Raw genomic sequence first — 18,139 nt, forward strand, 5'->3', positions numbered from 1 at the left:
GGGGGCGGGGTCAGAAATAAACACCCATCAGCCACAACATTAAAACCACAGACAGGTGAACGAATAACATCGCTCATCTTGTACCAATGGCACCTGTCAAGGGGTGGGATATGAGGCAACAAGTGAACAGTCAGTGAAGTTGTGTTGGAAACAAGAAAAATGGGCAAGAGTAAGGATCTGAGTGACTTTGACAAGGGCCAAATTGTGATGGCTCGACGACTGGGTCAGAGCATCTCCAAAATGGCAGGTCTTGTGGGGTTTTCCCGGTATGCAGAAGGCTGGGGTAGATTAATTAAATTGTCTATCGGTGATCAACTCCATCGATCGCGGGTGACATGATCCATTATTTTTTAATCCACCAGGAAAAATACGAGCGTTGAAACCGGGGCGGAGGCTCTTCCCCTCTACTGTCCTGTACAGAGACTTTGAGGGGCAGGTGCTCAAAAAAAAATAAAAATAAAAAAAAGACCTTTGCTTGCAAAGCACATGGCCCCCTAGCTCTGGTTCTAGGCATTTTGCCGCTCTGGAAAAACGGAGCAGCACAGTGTAGTCGCTGTGCGACGCTCATGAGGAGTTCCTCATGAATAACTTGCCCAGACAATCCGCTACCTCGACACCAATTAACGCTTAAAAAAAAGCACGCCTGATAAGGGCGTGGGCCCTCCACCCATCTGCTGTTAACATCTTGGTGCCAGATACCACAGGACACCTTCAGAGGTATTTTGGGACTATATGCCTCGACAGATCAGAGCTGTTTGGCGGTACAAGGGGGAGCTACACAATATAAGTGGTAGTTTTAATGTTGTGGATGATTGGTGTATATAAAAATGTGTGACTACGTCAATGTTTCCTATCACACGGCCCTGCTCCACCCACCACAGCAGGGTCCTGCTCGCCGGGCTGATCTGACTCTCCGGGTTCTGGATCCTCGCTCTGCGTCTCCATGGGTTCTGCTGCCGTCTCCATGGGTTCTGCTGCCGCCTCCTGTTCACCGCTGGACACCTCAGCACTCTCCTCCTCCTGTTCCCTCTCCACCGCCTCCTCTTCCTCCGCTGGTGTCGTCTCCTCCTTGGACCTCTTGGCCGGAGTCTCCTCGGGGTGTTTGGACGACTTATCCTGAGAGCTGCTGCTGGAAGCGTCTCTCTTTGACGCCTTTCTCTCCTCAAGCTGAACGCGTCTGTGCCTAAACAAAGAAAGGAGACTTTTAGGGGTTCTGGAAGGCAGGGTCCCAATCTACAGGACTAGGGACCAAATTAATGCATCCCACTACAAGTTAACTATATATTGTCAACTCTGGAATCAATGTATTGCAGCAGGACTTGCCATTAAATGACTGTAACCTTTAAGAGTGATACAAAAGGTACCGTTGTGGTGAAAACATTAAAACCGGACTCACCCGTACTTCAGCTGCTTGTACTTCCTACTGACTAACACCGTCTGGCGTCTGCCTTGTAGTTTAGGTGGGCTGAATTTGTATGCTTCAGCAATTTTCTCTGCATCTTTTGAGTTCTCCATCTCAATAAAACACTGAAGAATACAAAACATCATTTTAGAGTCCCAATTATAAGTTACTGGTCACAGTTTTACACATGGCTGTTCATATGGTTCAGTCATTATGGTTGGAAGTAGCATAGACTATTATTGCATGTTAATAACTTGATCAAATTCTATTTTCTTTCTAGAACAAATGTGTCCTTACCTCTCTACGGACCCTGTTGACAAAATACTTCTTCACTTGGCCAAAGGGTTCTGCTAGCTTCAGGACTGACTCGTCTGTGTATTTGGAGTGCGGCAGCTGTCCGATGTAAACTACTTTGCTATCACCACACTGAGTGAAGGGAAAATCACAAATGAGTGAACGCAGATGAAAACCACATCAACTTTTTCTAGGCTGACTATATTAAATAAGAAACAAAGTCAAAGAAAATCCAATGAAACTGAGACTTGATTAAATTATGTGAACAATAACATGGACTTGCAGAAAATGTAGAATCAAATGTGTCAACATGAGAATTCTGTTCACACATCAAAACAAAAACACCAATACTGCAAACCAGAAGCTTCTATGCAAGGATGTCTCACCTGGATGGTTGGGTAGGTCTGGGAGTGACAAATCTTCACAGGTTTGCCACACACCGACGCTGTAATGTTGCGGTTATAAAACCTGCTCATGGCTTTAGCCTCATCCTCTGTTGCAAACTGCAGATAAGCCTGTTTGGGAGGCAAACAAAAGAGACAAATTCACTGAATATTTAATTCAGAATTTCACAAGTAGTCCCCATTCAACTGAGGAGTGTGAAAATCAAATGTATATATCAAGGCCAAAATTGTGTTGCACACAACACCACCTTGTGTTGTGTGCATGGTGTTTCATGTAAAAGTACTGTTGATATACAGACGTGGACAAATTTGTTGGTACCCTTTGACGAAAAAAGAACCCACAATTTTCTCTGAAATAACTTGAAACTCACAAAAATCAATCATTGAGAGCTACAGAAATCGCTTGATTGCAATGAGACTTTTGCATCTGCCAACAGGTAGTTTGGCCCACTCTTCCTGAGAAAACTGCTCCAGCTGTCTCAGGTTTGAAGGGTGCCTTCTCCAGACTGCATGTCTTAGCTCTTTCAATCGATGTTCCATAGGATTCAGATCAGGGCTCATAGAAGGCCATAGTCCAATGTTTTGTTCTCATCCATTCTTGGTGCTTTTAGCTGTGTGTTTTTGGGTCATTATCCTGTTGGAGGACCCATGACCTGCAACTGAGACAGAGCATTCTGACACTGGGCAGTATGTTTCGCTCCAGAATGCCTTGATAGTCTTGAGATTTGATTGTGCCCTGTCCAGATTCAAGGCACCCCATGCCAGACGCAGCAAAGCAGCTCCAAAACATAACAGAGCCTCCTCCATGTTTCACGGTAGGTGTGGTGTTCTTTTCTTTGAAAGCTTCATTTTTTCGTCTGAACACAGAGCTGATGTGACTTGCCAAAAAGCTCCAGTTTTGATTCATCTGTCCAAAGGACATTCTCCCAGAAGCATTGTGGCTTGTCAATATGCATTTAAGCAAATTCCAGTCTGGCTTTTTTTTGTTTTTCCTTTCAAAAGTGGAGTCCTCCTGGGTCTTCTTCCATGGAGCCCACTGTAACCCAAAAGGCAACAGATGGTGCGATCAGACACGGATGTACCTTGACCGTGGGAGTTCAGCTTGTACCTCTTTGGAAGTTGTCCTTGGCTCTTTTTCTACCATTCTCACTTTCCTTCTGTTCAATCTGAGGTCGATTTTCCTCCCGGGCCACATCCAAGGAGGTTGGCTACAGTCCCAAGGACCATGAACTTCTCAAATAGTATTTGCAACTGTAGTCACAGGAACATCAAGCTGCTTGGAGATGCTCTCATAGCCTATACCTTTAACATACTTGTCTATAATTTTCTTTCTAATCTCCTCAAACAACTCTGTCCTTTGCTTTCTCTGGTCCATGTTCAGTGTGGTGCACACAATGTTACCAATCAGCAGAGTGACTACTTTTTCCCATTTATATAGGCTGAACGACTGATAATAAGATTGAAGACGTGTGATACCAATTTCAGAAAATAGTTTGAAATATCACTATAAACCAATTATTTATAATCTTTTCTAAGGGGTAGCAACAAATCTGTCCAGGCCATTTTCAAATAGAATTTATCTCCTTAGCAATAATTCATCTCTTGTCAACCACACCCCGTAAAAAAAAAAGCATGTTACGGAAACGACGAGAAGAAGCCATTCTGGTAAGGAGCAAATGGTGGGGGCTTGTCGCCCAATGTTCCAGAAGGAACGGGAGGAACTAACTAACATCTCTTGTCAGTTTCTTTGCTTTACTCTGACATACCAAAGGCATGCAGGTATACATGAGAAAATTGCTTTTAATTGCATCACTTTTCAGAAGGAATGAAGTATTGTTTCAATGAGCTGTAAGGGTACCAACAGAATTGTCCACATCTGTACACTGATCAGCCACAACATTAAAACCACTGACAGGTGAAGTGAATAACATTGCTCATCTTGTTCCAATGGCACCTGTCAAAGGGTGGGGTATGAACAGCAAGTGAACAGTCAGTTCTTGAAGTTGATGTGTTGGAAGCAGGAAAAAATGGTCAAGCATAAGGATCTGAGTGACTTTGTCAAGGGCCAAATTGTGATGGCTAGAAGCCTGGGTCAGAGCATCTCCTAAAGGACAGAGCTTGTGGGGGGTTCTCGGTATGCAGTGGTTAGTACCTGCCAAAAGTGGTCCAAGAAAGGACAGGCGGTGAACCGGTGACAGGGTCATTGATGTGCGTGGGGAGTGAAGCCTAGCCCCTCTGGTCCGATCCCACAGAAGAGCTACTGTAGCACAAATTGCTATCTGTCGGTGGTTGGTGCTGTCCACCAACAAGAACCTCCAATGGGCACATCAGCATCAGAACTGGACCATGGAACAAGGTGGCCTGGTCTGACGAATCATGTTTTCTTTTACATCATGTAGATGGCCGGGTGAATTTGTGTTGTTAACTTGGCGAAGAGATGGCAGGATGCACTATGGGAAGAAGTCAAGCCGGCGGAGGCAGTGTGATGCTCTGGACAATGTTCTGCTGGAAAACCTTGGGTTATGTCATTCTTGTGGATGTTACTTTGACACGTACCACCTACCTAAACATTGTTACAGACCAAGTTCACCCCTTCATGGCAACGGTATTCCTCGATGGCAGTGGCCTCTTTCAGCAGGATAATGCTCCCTGCCACACTGCAAACAATGTTCCAGGTCTTAACTTGGCCTCCAAAGTCCTCAGATCTCAATCCCATGGAGCATCTGTGGGATGTGCTGGAACAACAAGCCTGATCCATGGGGACCCCACCTCCAACTTCCAGGACTTAAAGGATCTACTGCTAAGGTCTTGGTGCCAGATACCACAGGACACCTTCAGAGGTGTTGTGGAGTCCATGCCTCCATGGGTCAGAGCTGTTTTGGCAGAACGAGGGGGAGCTACACAATATTCGGCAGATGGTTTTGCCGTGTGGCTGATCGGTGTCATTGTTTAGTCTGTATGGTCTTATTGTTTAAAGCCACGCTTTAGGTTGTATGTGAAGTGTTATTAAATTGACGTAGAATTTGAATGTAATGTAATCCTGCAACCTGACTTAAAGCTAATTATATTTTTTGAGGCAGAGATCTGCGTTCTACTAAGTGCTTACTCGTTCTTATCATGGAATAATTAGGAATGCGTTGAGACGGACAAGTCAACAGTGAAAGTTATACCTCTGATTTTAAGTCCAGCACCAGGTGTTTGACTACTTTGCCAAAGGGTTTTGCCAGCGCAAGCAGCTCTTCAAGGAAATTGTAACCACGTCTGAATCCAAGGATGTTGACGACCCTCATTCCCTGAAGAAAAAATTGTTCATTATTCTTATTCCTGGTCAGCCCAAATTTAGCCATATAAAATAAAAGTGTCAATGTGGTACTGGGTCTGTCAGAGACTAGATGTCTCTTAAATAATGCACAAACAAACACGACAACCACTGAGCATTCCCACACTACCATTAGAAGTTATTATTAGTTAGAATTTATGTCGGCAGTATGCACGGCTGTATGGAACTCAGCTGATACACTTTTTGAGACAAATACTGATAAGAGAAGTGACATGGACTTACGCCTTCTTTTGTACTGTCTGTCATAGGGATGAGAGAAACACAGAACACAAAGAAAATGAGAAGTGTGCAAGATAAACATTTCTTTTAAGATGGTTTTACCATTTCATACATTTCAATTGGTCAGAAATATCCAAAATTTACTTAGAGCCACATGTCATTTCAGCTGTGATCAAATACATGGTAAGTTTCTACTTCATATGGAGGTAATTTCCTCAACATTTAGCTGGTTTAAAAAGGTGTGGTGAATTGGCTCATTTCCTGGCCTGACTGTGCCAAATACAGCAACCAGCCAATCAGAATGACAAGAAGAATCAGGTGATGGACGCCTTACCAAAAGAATCAGAATCCTTGGTGTGTAGGTCATCTTCGTCTTCTGCTAGCTCATCCAGCGTCACAAAGTCGTCCATGTTTTCCATGAAATCCTGGTCCACGGTACCCTCCTAACAGACAAGAAGCACTTATCACCATTTACTGTATCATTATAGTCACAATTAAGGGCCAGGTCATAATATTATTATGATGATCATAGAACCACGGTGTTTGTTTTTAGAGATAACCAGTCCTTTTTCGTTTGTGGTAATTTGTAGTGAGTTTTGAAGAACAGGGGTATTTATATCTGTATTATACACTGTTATAAGTATTTACTGTACACTGAAATAAATAAATGTAAAACCATCTAGAACCTTAATGGCAATGGATATTTTGGGGACAACCAGTGGTGCTTTCAAAATAATTTTACAAGTTTCCAAGAAACTATCATTAGTAATATGGATATTACGACTAAGCTGGAGAGTTTATAAACTTGAAAGGTCCATGAAGTTAAGAAAGCTGCCTTACTTCACCTTAATGCAGCCTTAAAGAAGAAACATTTACCTGTAATCCAGATATTGCAAGAACCAAATCGAAAATGATATCCAGTCCCATATCACAATGTCTATAATTCTACCATCCCAGTTGCTTGGATGAGTATGTGTGTGTGGCAGTCTCTTACCAGGTCCTCAGGCAGCTCTCGCTCAGTCATCCCTGCACTCTCTGCAGGATCAGCGGCTGTTTCCTCTCTGGTCTCTGGTTCTTCCGTTGAGCTTTCAGTCGGTTCTGATGGCTTCTTTGTCTCTGCCAGTTGATTGTCCTCATCTTTTGCTCCGTTTGCGTCTTTGTCCTCTGTGGTGCTGTCGTCTCCGGTTGGAATGCCGCCAGGTTCTTGTGGTGCTTCGGCAGCGTGCGAAGAGTCAGCCGGCGGCTTCTCAGATCCTTCCTCATCTTCGTCTGGAGCCGAGGTGCCAGGCTGTGGCTCCTCCACATCTGGCTCCTGCTCTACCTCGCACTCCTCTTTTCCTTCCTCCGCTTCATCGTCTCCCTCCATCACGCCGGCTACCTCCTCTTCTTCCTCATCGCTTTCCCCCTCTGCCACTTGCTTTTCCTCTGGTTTCTTCTTCTCCTTTGACGAGGCGGTGGATTTGGAGGAGGAGCTCTTGGAGGCGGAGGACTTGTCTACTGCACGGTTGGCGTAGTTCTTGTTGGCTGGTGTGGGCTCGCTGCTCCACCTGCCCCTGTTGTCTCCCGTGGACGCTCCATAGCCGCCTCTCCGGCTCACACTAAAAGAAACACGACATTCAAGAGTTTCATTTCTTGTAGGTCCCTGGGCTGCAGCCATTCTTTTAAACGCCAACATTGACAAATACGGGCATGCAAACTGAAAAACACAAACCCACTAGAGGGTTCCGGGGTAATGCTCTGGGGGCGTTCCCTTTTTGAAAAGTAAGTTACTAAATGCTAATTTGTGATTACTTTTAGGATTACTTTAGGGTTGACGTGATCACAAGTTAAAATAATTACAAGACTGCACAAAATTAAGTACAAATTATGAACTTAAGTGCAAAAGGCAGCCCCAAACTTGATCCTCTCCAAGAACAATATTGCTGAACTAGACAATTCCGGGAAATTGTGTGGGTGCTTGCCGGCACACACCACCAATTCAGTGCATGTCGTTGAGTTGCGTGGCGCGTATTAAGTGTGCAGTGGACGTTGTGGTCAGTTGCCAACAGAGCCGGTCCTGACCTCCATGGCGCCCTACTCGAAATTCTATGTGCCTAATTCACCCTGAGGAGCCATGTCAACGGAGAGGGTCCCCCCCGTCACTTTACTGAACACAATGAAATTATACTAATCAAAAAAACCTTTTACCTACATTGTCATCATCACTTTCCAAATAACATGGAGGATCGGGCACTTCAAAACTAAACTTGGCTTATCTCCAATAGTTCACAACATAATAATAATAATAATAATAATAATAATAACAACTGGGATTTATATAGCGCCTTTCACAAACCCAAGGACACTTTACAATGGAAAACAAAAAACAGAAAAAAAACAAGACAAGGTAAAATGCTGCCAGGGCTTGGTGCGGGTGAGAACTCTATCAGCAGAGTTTTGAACATACTGGAGCCTGTCCAGGACTTTACTTGGAACCCCAGACAGGACACCATTGCAGCCTTGGTCAACTGGGCCAGGGGAGGAGCAGGCGTCTCCGATAGTGACAAACTGCTTCTGTTGGTAAGATAGGATTGGAACCAGGAGGGCTGTACCGGTGAGGCCAAGGTAGCCGGATAGATGGTTGAGGAGGATAGTGTGAGAGACCGTGTCGAAGGCAGCCGAGAGGCTGAGGAGGATGAGGATACTGATGTAGCCTGCGTCAGCAGCAATGGGGAGGTCGTTAGTGATGTCAATGAGGGCGGTCGCCATGCTGTGCTGAGTTCTGAATCCAGATTGAAGGTGTTCGTGAAGTTCATGGTTGGAAATTTGCTGTTAGAGTCAGGCGGAAACTGCTCGTTCCAGGATTTTGCTGAGGAATGGAAGGTTGGAGATGGGGCGGTCGTGGTCCTCAGATGTCACATGTTGTTTGAAGGCCTCAAGGTGGACAGTGAGGCAATATCTTCTGTAGAGTCTCTCCAGCTGACAGTCGCTGGCCTTCATGTTGTAAAGTTCAGAGGTGTACCGGGGGCAGGGCGAGTGAAGGAGACAGTCCGGGTTGGGGGGGGGGGGGGGGCAAGAGAAGAGAAAATGGGCAACCAGGCCGTGTCCGGTGGGGATCTAGGGCCAGGTGGGTCGCGAGGGTGTTGATCAGGGCTGGTGTACTTAATGACTTGAGGTTCCTGAAAGTGAAGGTGCGTTTAACACACTGCCTGGGCGGGGGGACAGGAACAGTGAACAGAACAGCATGGTGGTCAGAAACAGCTAGGTCCAGGCACTGAAGATGGGAGGGAGAGGTGCCAGTGGTGCACACCAGATCGAGCGTGTGGCCTTTGGCGTGGGTGGGACCTAAAACGTGCTGTGTAATGTTAAAACAGTCCAACAGTGACAGGAAATCTGTAGCTAACGTACAGCTGGTGGAGTCCACGTGGATTTTGAAGTCACTGAGCAGAAGGGTAGATTGGGACATGGAACAGACAGAGGTAAGAAGCTCAGGCAGCTCAGACATGAAGGTGGTGGAGGCTTTAGGGGGGGCGATAGATGAGGACAACCTGGGGCTGTGCAGTGTGAGAGATTGCAACACATTCAAAAGAGGTGGTGTTTGGCACAGAGAGTTCTTTGACCAGGATGTCTGCTCGGTGTATTACAGCCAGCACAACACTGCGACCTATGGAGACAGGGTTCTGTATGTATGTATACATATTGGTTGAGTGTAATAAAGTCCTGTTGAACTTGCCAAGTTTCTGTTCAACCGAGAAAGTCATCTTTCCGTTCATGATGATGTGTAAATGAGTAGTGATTTATTGCTGAGAGATCGTGCATTCTGTAGCATAAATGTTGCAGTTTTAACTATGGAAGGCGAGTTGGGAGGAACGAGCCTGTCAACACAGACCAGCGGCTGCAGAACAGTGTACATGGGATTTGTTATGATGACGTTGCCTCCGCCGATTCTACATTATGGATGGAATAGTGCGATCCGAGGAAATAGACTTACAGCAAGCAGCCTGTGGACATAGCGAGGGCGGCGCAGGAGTCCGATGAAATTAATGTCGAAGAGGCAGTTTGGAGTGGAGTGACAGGAGAGGTTCATAAGTTCCAATGCAGAGTATTTGGGGAGCATCATCTCAGAAACAGTTGAGCACCGAATCTCGGCCAGCGGCGCTGGCTAGCAGGGAGGGCTAGTAGCGAGGTGACAGGCCTAGGAGCTGACAAGACGGCAAGCCGTTGATCCAGTTTCGGCGGAAAAACAAAAATAAATGGCCAGGTAAATCAGGTAGTTGCAGCAGTGGGCGAAAACTGAAGTAGCAGTAGCCAAAAGTTCAGGGAGACGAGAAACAAACAAAAACAGACACGCAAAAACGCAGGTGAGAAGCGGCAACAAAACATGCCAACGTCCTCTCGACACAATGCGACTGTCACAAATCTGTCTTTTTCAGGGGTTATACGAAACGCATGTTACCTTCAAACGTTGAAGCCTTAAAATCGAGGAAAACAAGGCTGCATTTCTAGACCGCATTTGAAGGAGCCTACAGAATAGGACAGCACATCGTCGCGCCGGTGTGACGCAGTCGGTCTTAAAATGCAGCCTACAAGGCTGCAGCCCCTGAAAAGGGACACAGCTTGAATGTCCATGTCCTCGTGGGTTTTCTTGAAGACAGGTGACAGCAGCACCAAGTGGCGCCCGCGCATTTTGAGAGATCTACATACAGGTGGACGGATCCATCTATGCATCCATGTATAATATATCCGTAAAGTTACTGAAGTCTTCATTGAATTTAAGAAACGGAAATAACGTCCACGTGCTTGGCAACCTGTATCCATTGGGATGAGTGCAGTCCTATAGACTACATCCCATCTCTCTCCAGTAACTAAAATTGGTGAATGAAAGTACAGAATTCTTCAGCCAGCGACTCACTTGAGGGTCTTGTACTTGGTGCAGATGTTGAGACGGATGGTCCTGCCTTTGATGATGAGCGGGTTCTGGTTGTAGTACTTCACCATCATCTCAGCATCCTCTGGGGTCCCAAGCTGGACAAAAGCCTGGCAGAGGAAAAGGAAGGGAAATGGAATCAATTCATCCAAGTTAGTCTAGTCAGGTTTATTTAGAGAGACTTGAAAATGGATGCCAAGTAAATCACTTCTGGTGAGAGGAGCCTAATCACATGGCAAATCACCAGGGGCTTGGAGTTTAAATTCAATACTTCTGCTGGCACTGTCTGAATGACATCAATCCCAACAAGAATCCAAACTTTCTGTAGCATTTGTTGTCAAATTTCACCATCTGACATCTGATGTACAAACTAAAGGTTTGTATTGTCACACCCTTGGTTACCTTGCTTGTTAAGAACAAGTGTTTCTCTACGAGGCCAAAGCGCCCGGCGACGGTGAGAAGCTCCATCTGCTCGTCTTGCTCCCTGGGTAGGTTGGAGAAGAACACCACCTGGCTGCCTTGACCTTTGACCTCTCTGTTGGCTCTTTCCCCTGGCCGGTCCTCTTTCTGAGGGAGTAAAAACAGCAGATCACACGTCAGCAGGCCCCAGAGACCCCAATAGGGATTACTAAACAGCTTAAAAATTAAGTTAAAAGAAAACAAAAATAATAATCTGTCAATCACAATGCGTATATTGGTATTTGAAAAATCAGTTGTGTAAAATAGTTTGTGTCCATCAGCAAATAATCATGACAATTTGGTTAATGTCTCCGTTATGCATGTGCTTATTACGGATGGGGGGAGACAGGTCCCCATCTATACTTGATCTAGTCTCCTATAGTCTTCTCTCCTCTCCTCCTGTGATAAGCAGACTATGCCTCAACTCTGCTGTGAGCACCAGCAGACACTTACTTTTGTGGCGTCTGACTAAGTATTGATAACACACTTAGTATTTTACTAATTTGAATTTTTTTTTCCATTTGATAAACTAAACTAAAATGTTTTTATTTTGGTTTTATTTCCGCCCATTATAAATGGGAAAAGGTCACAGAATAAATAAATGAAAAAAAGAATAAATGCGCAGAACAGAAGGTACTGGAGGCAGATGGTCACTTTGGTGATCGCTAACAGGAAAGAAGTAGTAGTCGTAATAAACAGGCAAGGGTCAGAATGGGCACTTTGACCAGTCTGCGGTTAGGCAGCCCTGTACGCAGCAAACTTTGATGCACTGTGTGTTCTGACACCTTTCTGTCTTACCAGCCTTAACTTTTCAGCAATTTGTGCTACAGTAGCTCATCTGTGGGATCGGACCAGACTGGCTGGACCTCGCCCCCCCAAGCGCATCAATGAGCCCATGACCCTGTCGCCTGTTCAGCGGTTGTCCTTCCTTGGACCACTTTTGGTAGGTACTAACCACTGTATACCAGGCACACCCTACAAGACCTGAGATGCTCTGACCCAGTCATCTAGCCATCACAATTTGGCCCGTGTCAAATTTGCTCAGATCCTTATGCTTGGCCATTTTTCCTGCTTCCAACACATCAACTTCAAGAACTGACTGATCACTTACTGCCTAATATATTCCACAACTTGACAGATGCAATTGGAACAAGATGGGCAATGTTATTAACGTCACCTGTCAAAGGTTTTAATGTTATGGCTGATCGGTGTATAATTTGGGTGATGAAAGCAAATCCAGTGTGGTTACCTCAATGACCAATAATTCCTTGGAAAGGTAAAAGATCACATTCTTTCCGAACATTCTGGCCGGATTTTGCTGGTAATAGTTCACCATGTCTACAGCCTCCTGATGCGTGTCCATCTCCAGGAAGGCCTGAGGGACGTGAAGAAGAACCTTAATGTTGTTACAACAAAGTAGTTAACCTGCTTATCAACCATGACTAGTCCTTCAACATCATCTCCCCTTTGCTTAGGACCAGAAAAAAAATGGAATTTTAGATACATTTCTAACTATTTGTGAGTAGGATATTTAATAAAATAATAAACAAATACACCATTTAATAAATTGGGTCATAATGTTTAGAATATAATAATATTCTCAAGTTTTCAACAAGATCATGTGTTAAAGCTAGTCAATTTCCACATTCCTAGATTGATCCTTTTAGATTGATCTGATGCAGAGACATGTTTGTATTTACCTTTGTCTTGAGAACCAGATGCTCACGCAGGGTTCCAAAAGGCTCAGTGAAAGCAAACAAGGCTTTGTTGTTGTTCGGCTTCCTGTCATATTTTGCCACCACCACTCTGCTTCTCATCTGAGTGAACAAGGGTGTCACTTTCAACTTTAGCTTATCACAGTACAATAAGACATAGTGAAAGTCTAAATCTCCCGACGCTTACATTGTTTTGCCATCAACCTTCTGTTTAACGGTAAAGTCCTTCAAATAAAGTCTTCAAGAGTTTAGAGTCAAGTAACTTAATAGCCATAAGTAAACATTGATTCAGTAGAGGAAAAAAAGAAAGAAAGTAAAACATTTTGTCGTGCTGGAAATTCCACTGAAATACAGTTCGTTACACGATATAGGAATTACCTACACATTGAGATAATTCCAAAATTTTGATCAAGTTAAGGAAGCACGCAAATAAGAACAATAAATGGATTTAATTGATTTTATATTAGGTAACATGGCTTACCTTCGGATGCATAGGAGAGTGAAACTGGTTCTTGTTTGAGAAGCTGGAACTTGCACCGCCCCCTAGAATAAAACACGTGTGATAGATTCAACTTTGATGAGGTGACCTATGTCGTTATTGAGAATAAAATAGATAAGATTACAATTCATTTTCATTAACCTTTGGAAATAGCTATGGCTATATTTTCTCTAACAACCATAAACACTAAATGGTAAACAGCCAATCAATTATGAGGACTGAAGCAGATTTCTTCCCACAATATAATTGCAGTCGTGCTAATAACAAAGTCCCTAGATTTATCTAAATATAATAAATGTTAGACTGTTTACCAAAGTCATGAAGATAGGGTAAAATAATCACAATCCTGGTGTATTTATGATATATGTAGTAATATGTTTAAGGACAAAGGTTGCTTACCCCAGTTGGAGGACATGCCGCCTGCCGTCTGGCCTTGGGACAAAGGAGCAGGTCCCAGCAGCCCAGCAGAAAGGTTAGGCATGTCCATGCGGCGAGCCCCCCCACTGATGAACAAGACGGGAACCAGTCATACAACAGTGGGATTGAAACAGGACATAAATCTGACCTAAACTCTGTAAACTGTCTCCAATTTGTTTGTTAAAAGCTCAGTTTAAGTCGAAATTCAACCGAGTTGACCGGTATATAATGGCTCCAAATCTGGTAAAAGTGAGTAGCAGTATACTGACTTACATGTAGCTAAAGGACATTAACTGTCTGTGCCACTTTGATGCATTTATATCTAATTTTATTCTCAAGTCAGTAAATCAAATCAACACAGGATTTATTCTTATAAAAGAAATGCAACTTCCAGAATTCAGCATTATTACTTCATCCTAAATTTTCAGAATAAGTCGCATTACACAAACTTTATCGTATACCAATAAGTTCCAGGGTATAAAATGTATTTCAAATTAACAGCGGCTAATGTGTTAAATCCTTCAACAGCAAAATTGACTTTAAGTGACAACCTTAGGACTTGACTTTGCTTGCTTCCACACAATTCATTTAAATTAAAAAGTTTTATTTTCAACTTGTATAAAGTATAAAAAATAAAAATCATTCTTTAACATTTCACCCGAAAGTGAATAAAATGAAATAGCAGCCACACACACACATGAGTAAAGGCCTTCCTGCCCTGCCAAAAAGACAAGACAACCACATCTTAACCATATGTTTAAGGCCCTCTTTACACCTGGCATTAGAATGCGTCTCCAGTGATCAGATCTCACTTTTCCGTTCTATATGAAAATAAACACGTCACTTCCGTATCTTTTAAACACAAGTGAGTTAAGGGACTGTCCCAATCACTGCATCATGGAGAGGGGCGGGAATCTCTATTCCAATGCGCGTCCCTGGCCAAAACAAAAAAACAAAAAAAAATAAAATAAAATATATATATATATATATATATATATATATATATATATATATATATATATATATATATATAGAGAGTTTTCTTTATTTTGGTTATTTTCCCGCTTGTATTACATTTTTTTTACAACTTAGGATCTGTACCAAACACTGCTTAATGGAATGAACGAAAAACAAAAAAAAAAACCATGGGTCCCGTGCCGGTGCCGCGTCAAGCATGTCTCCATGTTATTTTGGGATTTAATTTAGTAAAAACTGGAGGTTTTTGTGTAAATACTTTGACTTTTAAATAATAAATCCTGCACTCCTGTAATGGGGAAACTTAATTATTACGACCAGACTTTATTATGAAGGTGTTGGCGCACCACTGAGTATGTACTTGCGCTTAAACAGAGGATGTCAGTTGAGTAGGCAGTCCTTCATTGTGGACACATTCACACTGCTAAAAGAATGTGGCCCAGACCATCTCCAAATGTTGTCCGAGCAATCGGATCTCAAACCGCACAGAGGTGCGTTCACACCTGTCATTTGTAATTGGATCACCAAAAACACATGTTAAGGCCAAGTGAAAACATGGACTGAGTGCGTGTCATGTCTTACCCTCGGTTTTGGGCCATGCTAGGGTCCCAATCTGGATACCTACAGGAAAAAGGTTCCCCGTCATTAACAAAAAACAGACAAATAAATAAAATCGCATCAACATTCCCTTTTCACAAGGATAACAAATGTATGTGATTACCCATCCTTTATTAGCCCATCCTTTATTACATTTCACTGCATATATGTATGAAAGTATGTATATGTATGCGACAAATAAAAATCTTGAATCTTGAATCTACATTTTGTGAGACGTCTTTAAAGAGCTGTGTCAAGCCATGTTGGTGTGGAGGTGAAAAACTTACATTTTAACAAGCACCCTTCTGTTTTCAGCATGACGGAGCCCATTGGTGTGTTGATTCCACTCCTAGAAGACAAACTCAACTATTACAAACTCCTGCTTAGGCTGACTTAAAAATCACATTTAAAATGACTGGATTAAGAGTGGATCATCTTAAATTTCCAAGGTATAGGAAGGCACGATGTTAAAGATATTCAGCCTGATGACAGAGTGAGATCCATCTTGAACTAAATATTGAAATATTTTAGTTCTGTACAATAAACACTGAAAACAAGTCAATAACTTGAATACCATTTCCTGTAAAATGTGCATGATGAACTGAAAATTCATCCATTATGAATTTGAGCCAAAAAACAGTCTGAGCTCAAGCTTTCGGATTGGCATAGTATTTCTAACCAGGTAATCCCACTGAAATGCAGGAAAAGAGCATGGACTGGTACTCACCATGGTGGAATGGACATCAAAGTCACAAAGAGAGCAAACATGGGGGAACATGGGGGGCATGGCTCCCAAGAAGTCTTGAACTTTGCCTTGGGACGGGGAGCCCATCCTCCTCTGCATAAAGACATTGTCGGACTGGGGGGGCCCCATGCCAACACCCCCATATGAATCTCGGCGAGAAAGGTCTGAATATTGTCTGTCTCTGTTGCCAGTCCCTCCATTGTTGCTGCCGTAGTCTAAATTGTATCCCCGGGCAGGGCTGGCATCCTGCATGGAATCATAAGCGTAATTTGCTTGGGGTGGGGCACGGGCTGAAGCTTGTCCCATGGAAGAACCACCCAGTCTCTCCCCACGCATGTCCCCCCAATCGTCCCTGCCTCCTTGATAGGAGGATTCAGAAGATAGTGATGGTAGATCTCTGGGGTTGCCTGCCATGCGTCTGTCTCCAGCCTCCCCCTTCCGGTTCTTAAGCTGCATGAGTATCTGTGGCAAGGTCTCTACACTTATGTCCTCTTCGGGGATCTGTGCCAGAGCGTCAAGGTCAGCAGGCGACTGCCCCAAGCTGGCAAAAAGCTTCATGGTATTACCAAGATGGTTGCCGCCGCCGCTGCCGCCACCACCACCACCAGCACCACCACTATGACGAGACATCTGGGAGTTGGGGTCCATGCTTTCCCCACCACCATCACCAACCCCCAAGCTCGAGACCATGCTCCCCAATGTCCGGCTCTGAGGGCCAGAACGCTGTTCATTAATGCTGAAGTTTAAAGTTTCTGCAGCAGCCAGGAGCCCGCGGCCCACGGTGAAGCCTTTCTGACCACCGTCCGACAGGTTCTTCTGAGACATTGTGCTTCAACACTGGCTCTGCACTCAGGTCTCGACACTGTTTGGTCGATGGCTCAAGATATAGAACCAAGGAGGTGGCCTGCAAAAATGTCTTTTTTTCCAGAAGAAGTTGGTGAAGGTTGCTTTCTGATGTGAAAGCGTGAAACCAGTCTAAATCAAGGGTAACGTCTCCTCTCCACAGGGGGAATGCTTTACCTCTGTTGAAACACAACCAGGTGGGTGCTTGTGTAAGTGTCACTTCTATAAAGAAAACAGACAAGCTGTAATGGAGAAGAAACAGGTCTGTGATCCACAGGAGCATTTACAGTAAAATGAACACTTAGTCCTAGGCTTTAAGGATCTGAACATGGAAGGCAGTCAAAGAGCACTGAAAGGCAGGATAGAAAAGGAGACAGGGACAGTGGGTAACAAGTTCTAACGACTCAGATTTGAACTCGAGGAAGAATAAGGTAAACAACCAACCACTGGACACTGGTGTGACCTGACGATGTCGGATCAAAATCGGATAAAGCGAATAAACGAATCGTCAGAGAAATATATGAACCGATCTGCACCACAGTCGAGGGTTACAGGACGTATTGACGAAGAGGAGAACTAAATATGGCCACACACATGGAAAGTAAAGAAAGGCAGTGAGGTCAAATTAAGCAGAATCTAGCTTTAATCTGGTCAGCGTCTGTTCCATAAGACAACAACTTTTCTATTATTTTAAAATAAACTGTAAATACTTGTGGTTGCAAGCCAAGAACATTAAGTTATTCAGTCACATAGTTTATCATCCAATCAAACCAAGACGGGAGCCATGCGGCCTGGAGCTTGCGAGCTGCAAGTCGTAAGTGTTTAAGCAATGTTAAGTATTTGAAGTATACTCGCATGTCTGGTATATTAGGAAAGCTTCTGTTTTGTGTACCATAGTCAACAATGAGTGAAGCGACATTTTGTAGTAACGCTGTTGGCTTGCTGCTATATGCTAAAACCGCATGGTCACCGAGGAACCAGGACTTTATTAACATAAAAACGGTATAAAATCCCCCCAAAAAAGGTCCACTCTTACCTTTGTGTGTGTTGTCTATGGATGGCTAGACAGTAAACTAGCCAGCTAGCTAGTTAGCTGATATTGCAGCACCGCCGCCTGAGACAGGAGGTTGTCGCTGGTGGAGGTAGCGCCACCTGGCGGACGGGAATGCGCAGCAGAAAGTTGGTACGAGGGGAAAATCGACCAGTTTCTTTCATGAAGATGATGCTGTGACAATATATTTATCTTGATGGATTTCCAAGCAGACATTTTAGCAGATATGTCATCTGCATTATTTCATGTGAAAAATAAAGTATCTTTATCTCC

The 18,139-nt window shown here is 43.8% G+C and overlaps 1 protein-coding gene across 1 annotated transcript in view; it reads right to left on the reverse strand.

Annotated features, from left to right (window-relative positions):
* The window catches only part of LOC307236351 (uncharacterized protein), an 18,920-nt gene extending 1,007 nt beyond the window's left edge, over positions 1–17,913 (reverse strand). Inside the window, exons 1-18 of the mRNA XM_080008737.1 lie at positions 17,852–17,913; positions 15,955–17,057; positions 15,515–15,576; positions 15,213–15,251; positions 13,638–13,741; positions 13,221–13,282; positions 12,725–12,841; positions 12,274–12,399; positions 10,968–11,132; positions 10,551–10,675; positions 6,654–7,257; positions 5,994–6,102; positions 5,663–5,679; positions 5,271–5,393; positions 2,083–2,211; positions 1,700–1,828; positions 1,397–1,527; positions 877–1,183 (exon numbers count right to left, since the gene is read on the reverse strand). Coding sequence (XP_079864863.1) covers positions 877–1,183; positions 1,397–1,527; positions 1,700–1,828; positions 2,083–2,211; positions 5,271–5,393; positions 5,663–5,679; positions 5,994–6,102; positions 6,654–7,257; positions 10,551–10,675; positions 10,968–11,132; positions 12,274–12,399; positions 12,725–12,841; positions 13,221–13,282; positions 13,638–13,741; positions 15,213–15,251; positions 15,515–15,576; positions 15,955–16,797 — 3,192 coding nt within the window. The 5' untranslated portion in view covers positions 16,798–17,057; positions 17,852–17,913. The remainder of the gene's footprint in view (positions 1–876; positions 1,184–1,396; positions 1,528–1,699; positions 1,829–2,082; positions 2,212–5,270; positions 5,394–5,662; positions 5,680–5,993; positions 6,103–6,653; positions 7,258–10,550; positions 10,676–10,967; positions 11,133–12,273; positions 12,400–12,724; positions 12,842–13,220; positions 13,283–13,637; positions 13,742–15,212; positions 15,252–15,514; positions 15,577–15,954; positions 17,058–17,851) is intronic.
* Between the last annotated feature and the right edge of the window lie 226 nt (positions 17,914–18,139).

This window comes from Zeus faber (genome assembly GCF_960531495.2).
Source record: "Zeus faber genome assembly, chromosome: 10".
Lineage (NCBI taxonomy): Eukaryota > Metazoa > Chordata > Actinopteri > Zeiformes > Zeidae > Zeus > Zeus faber.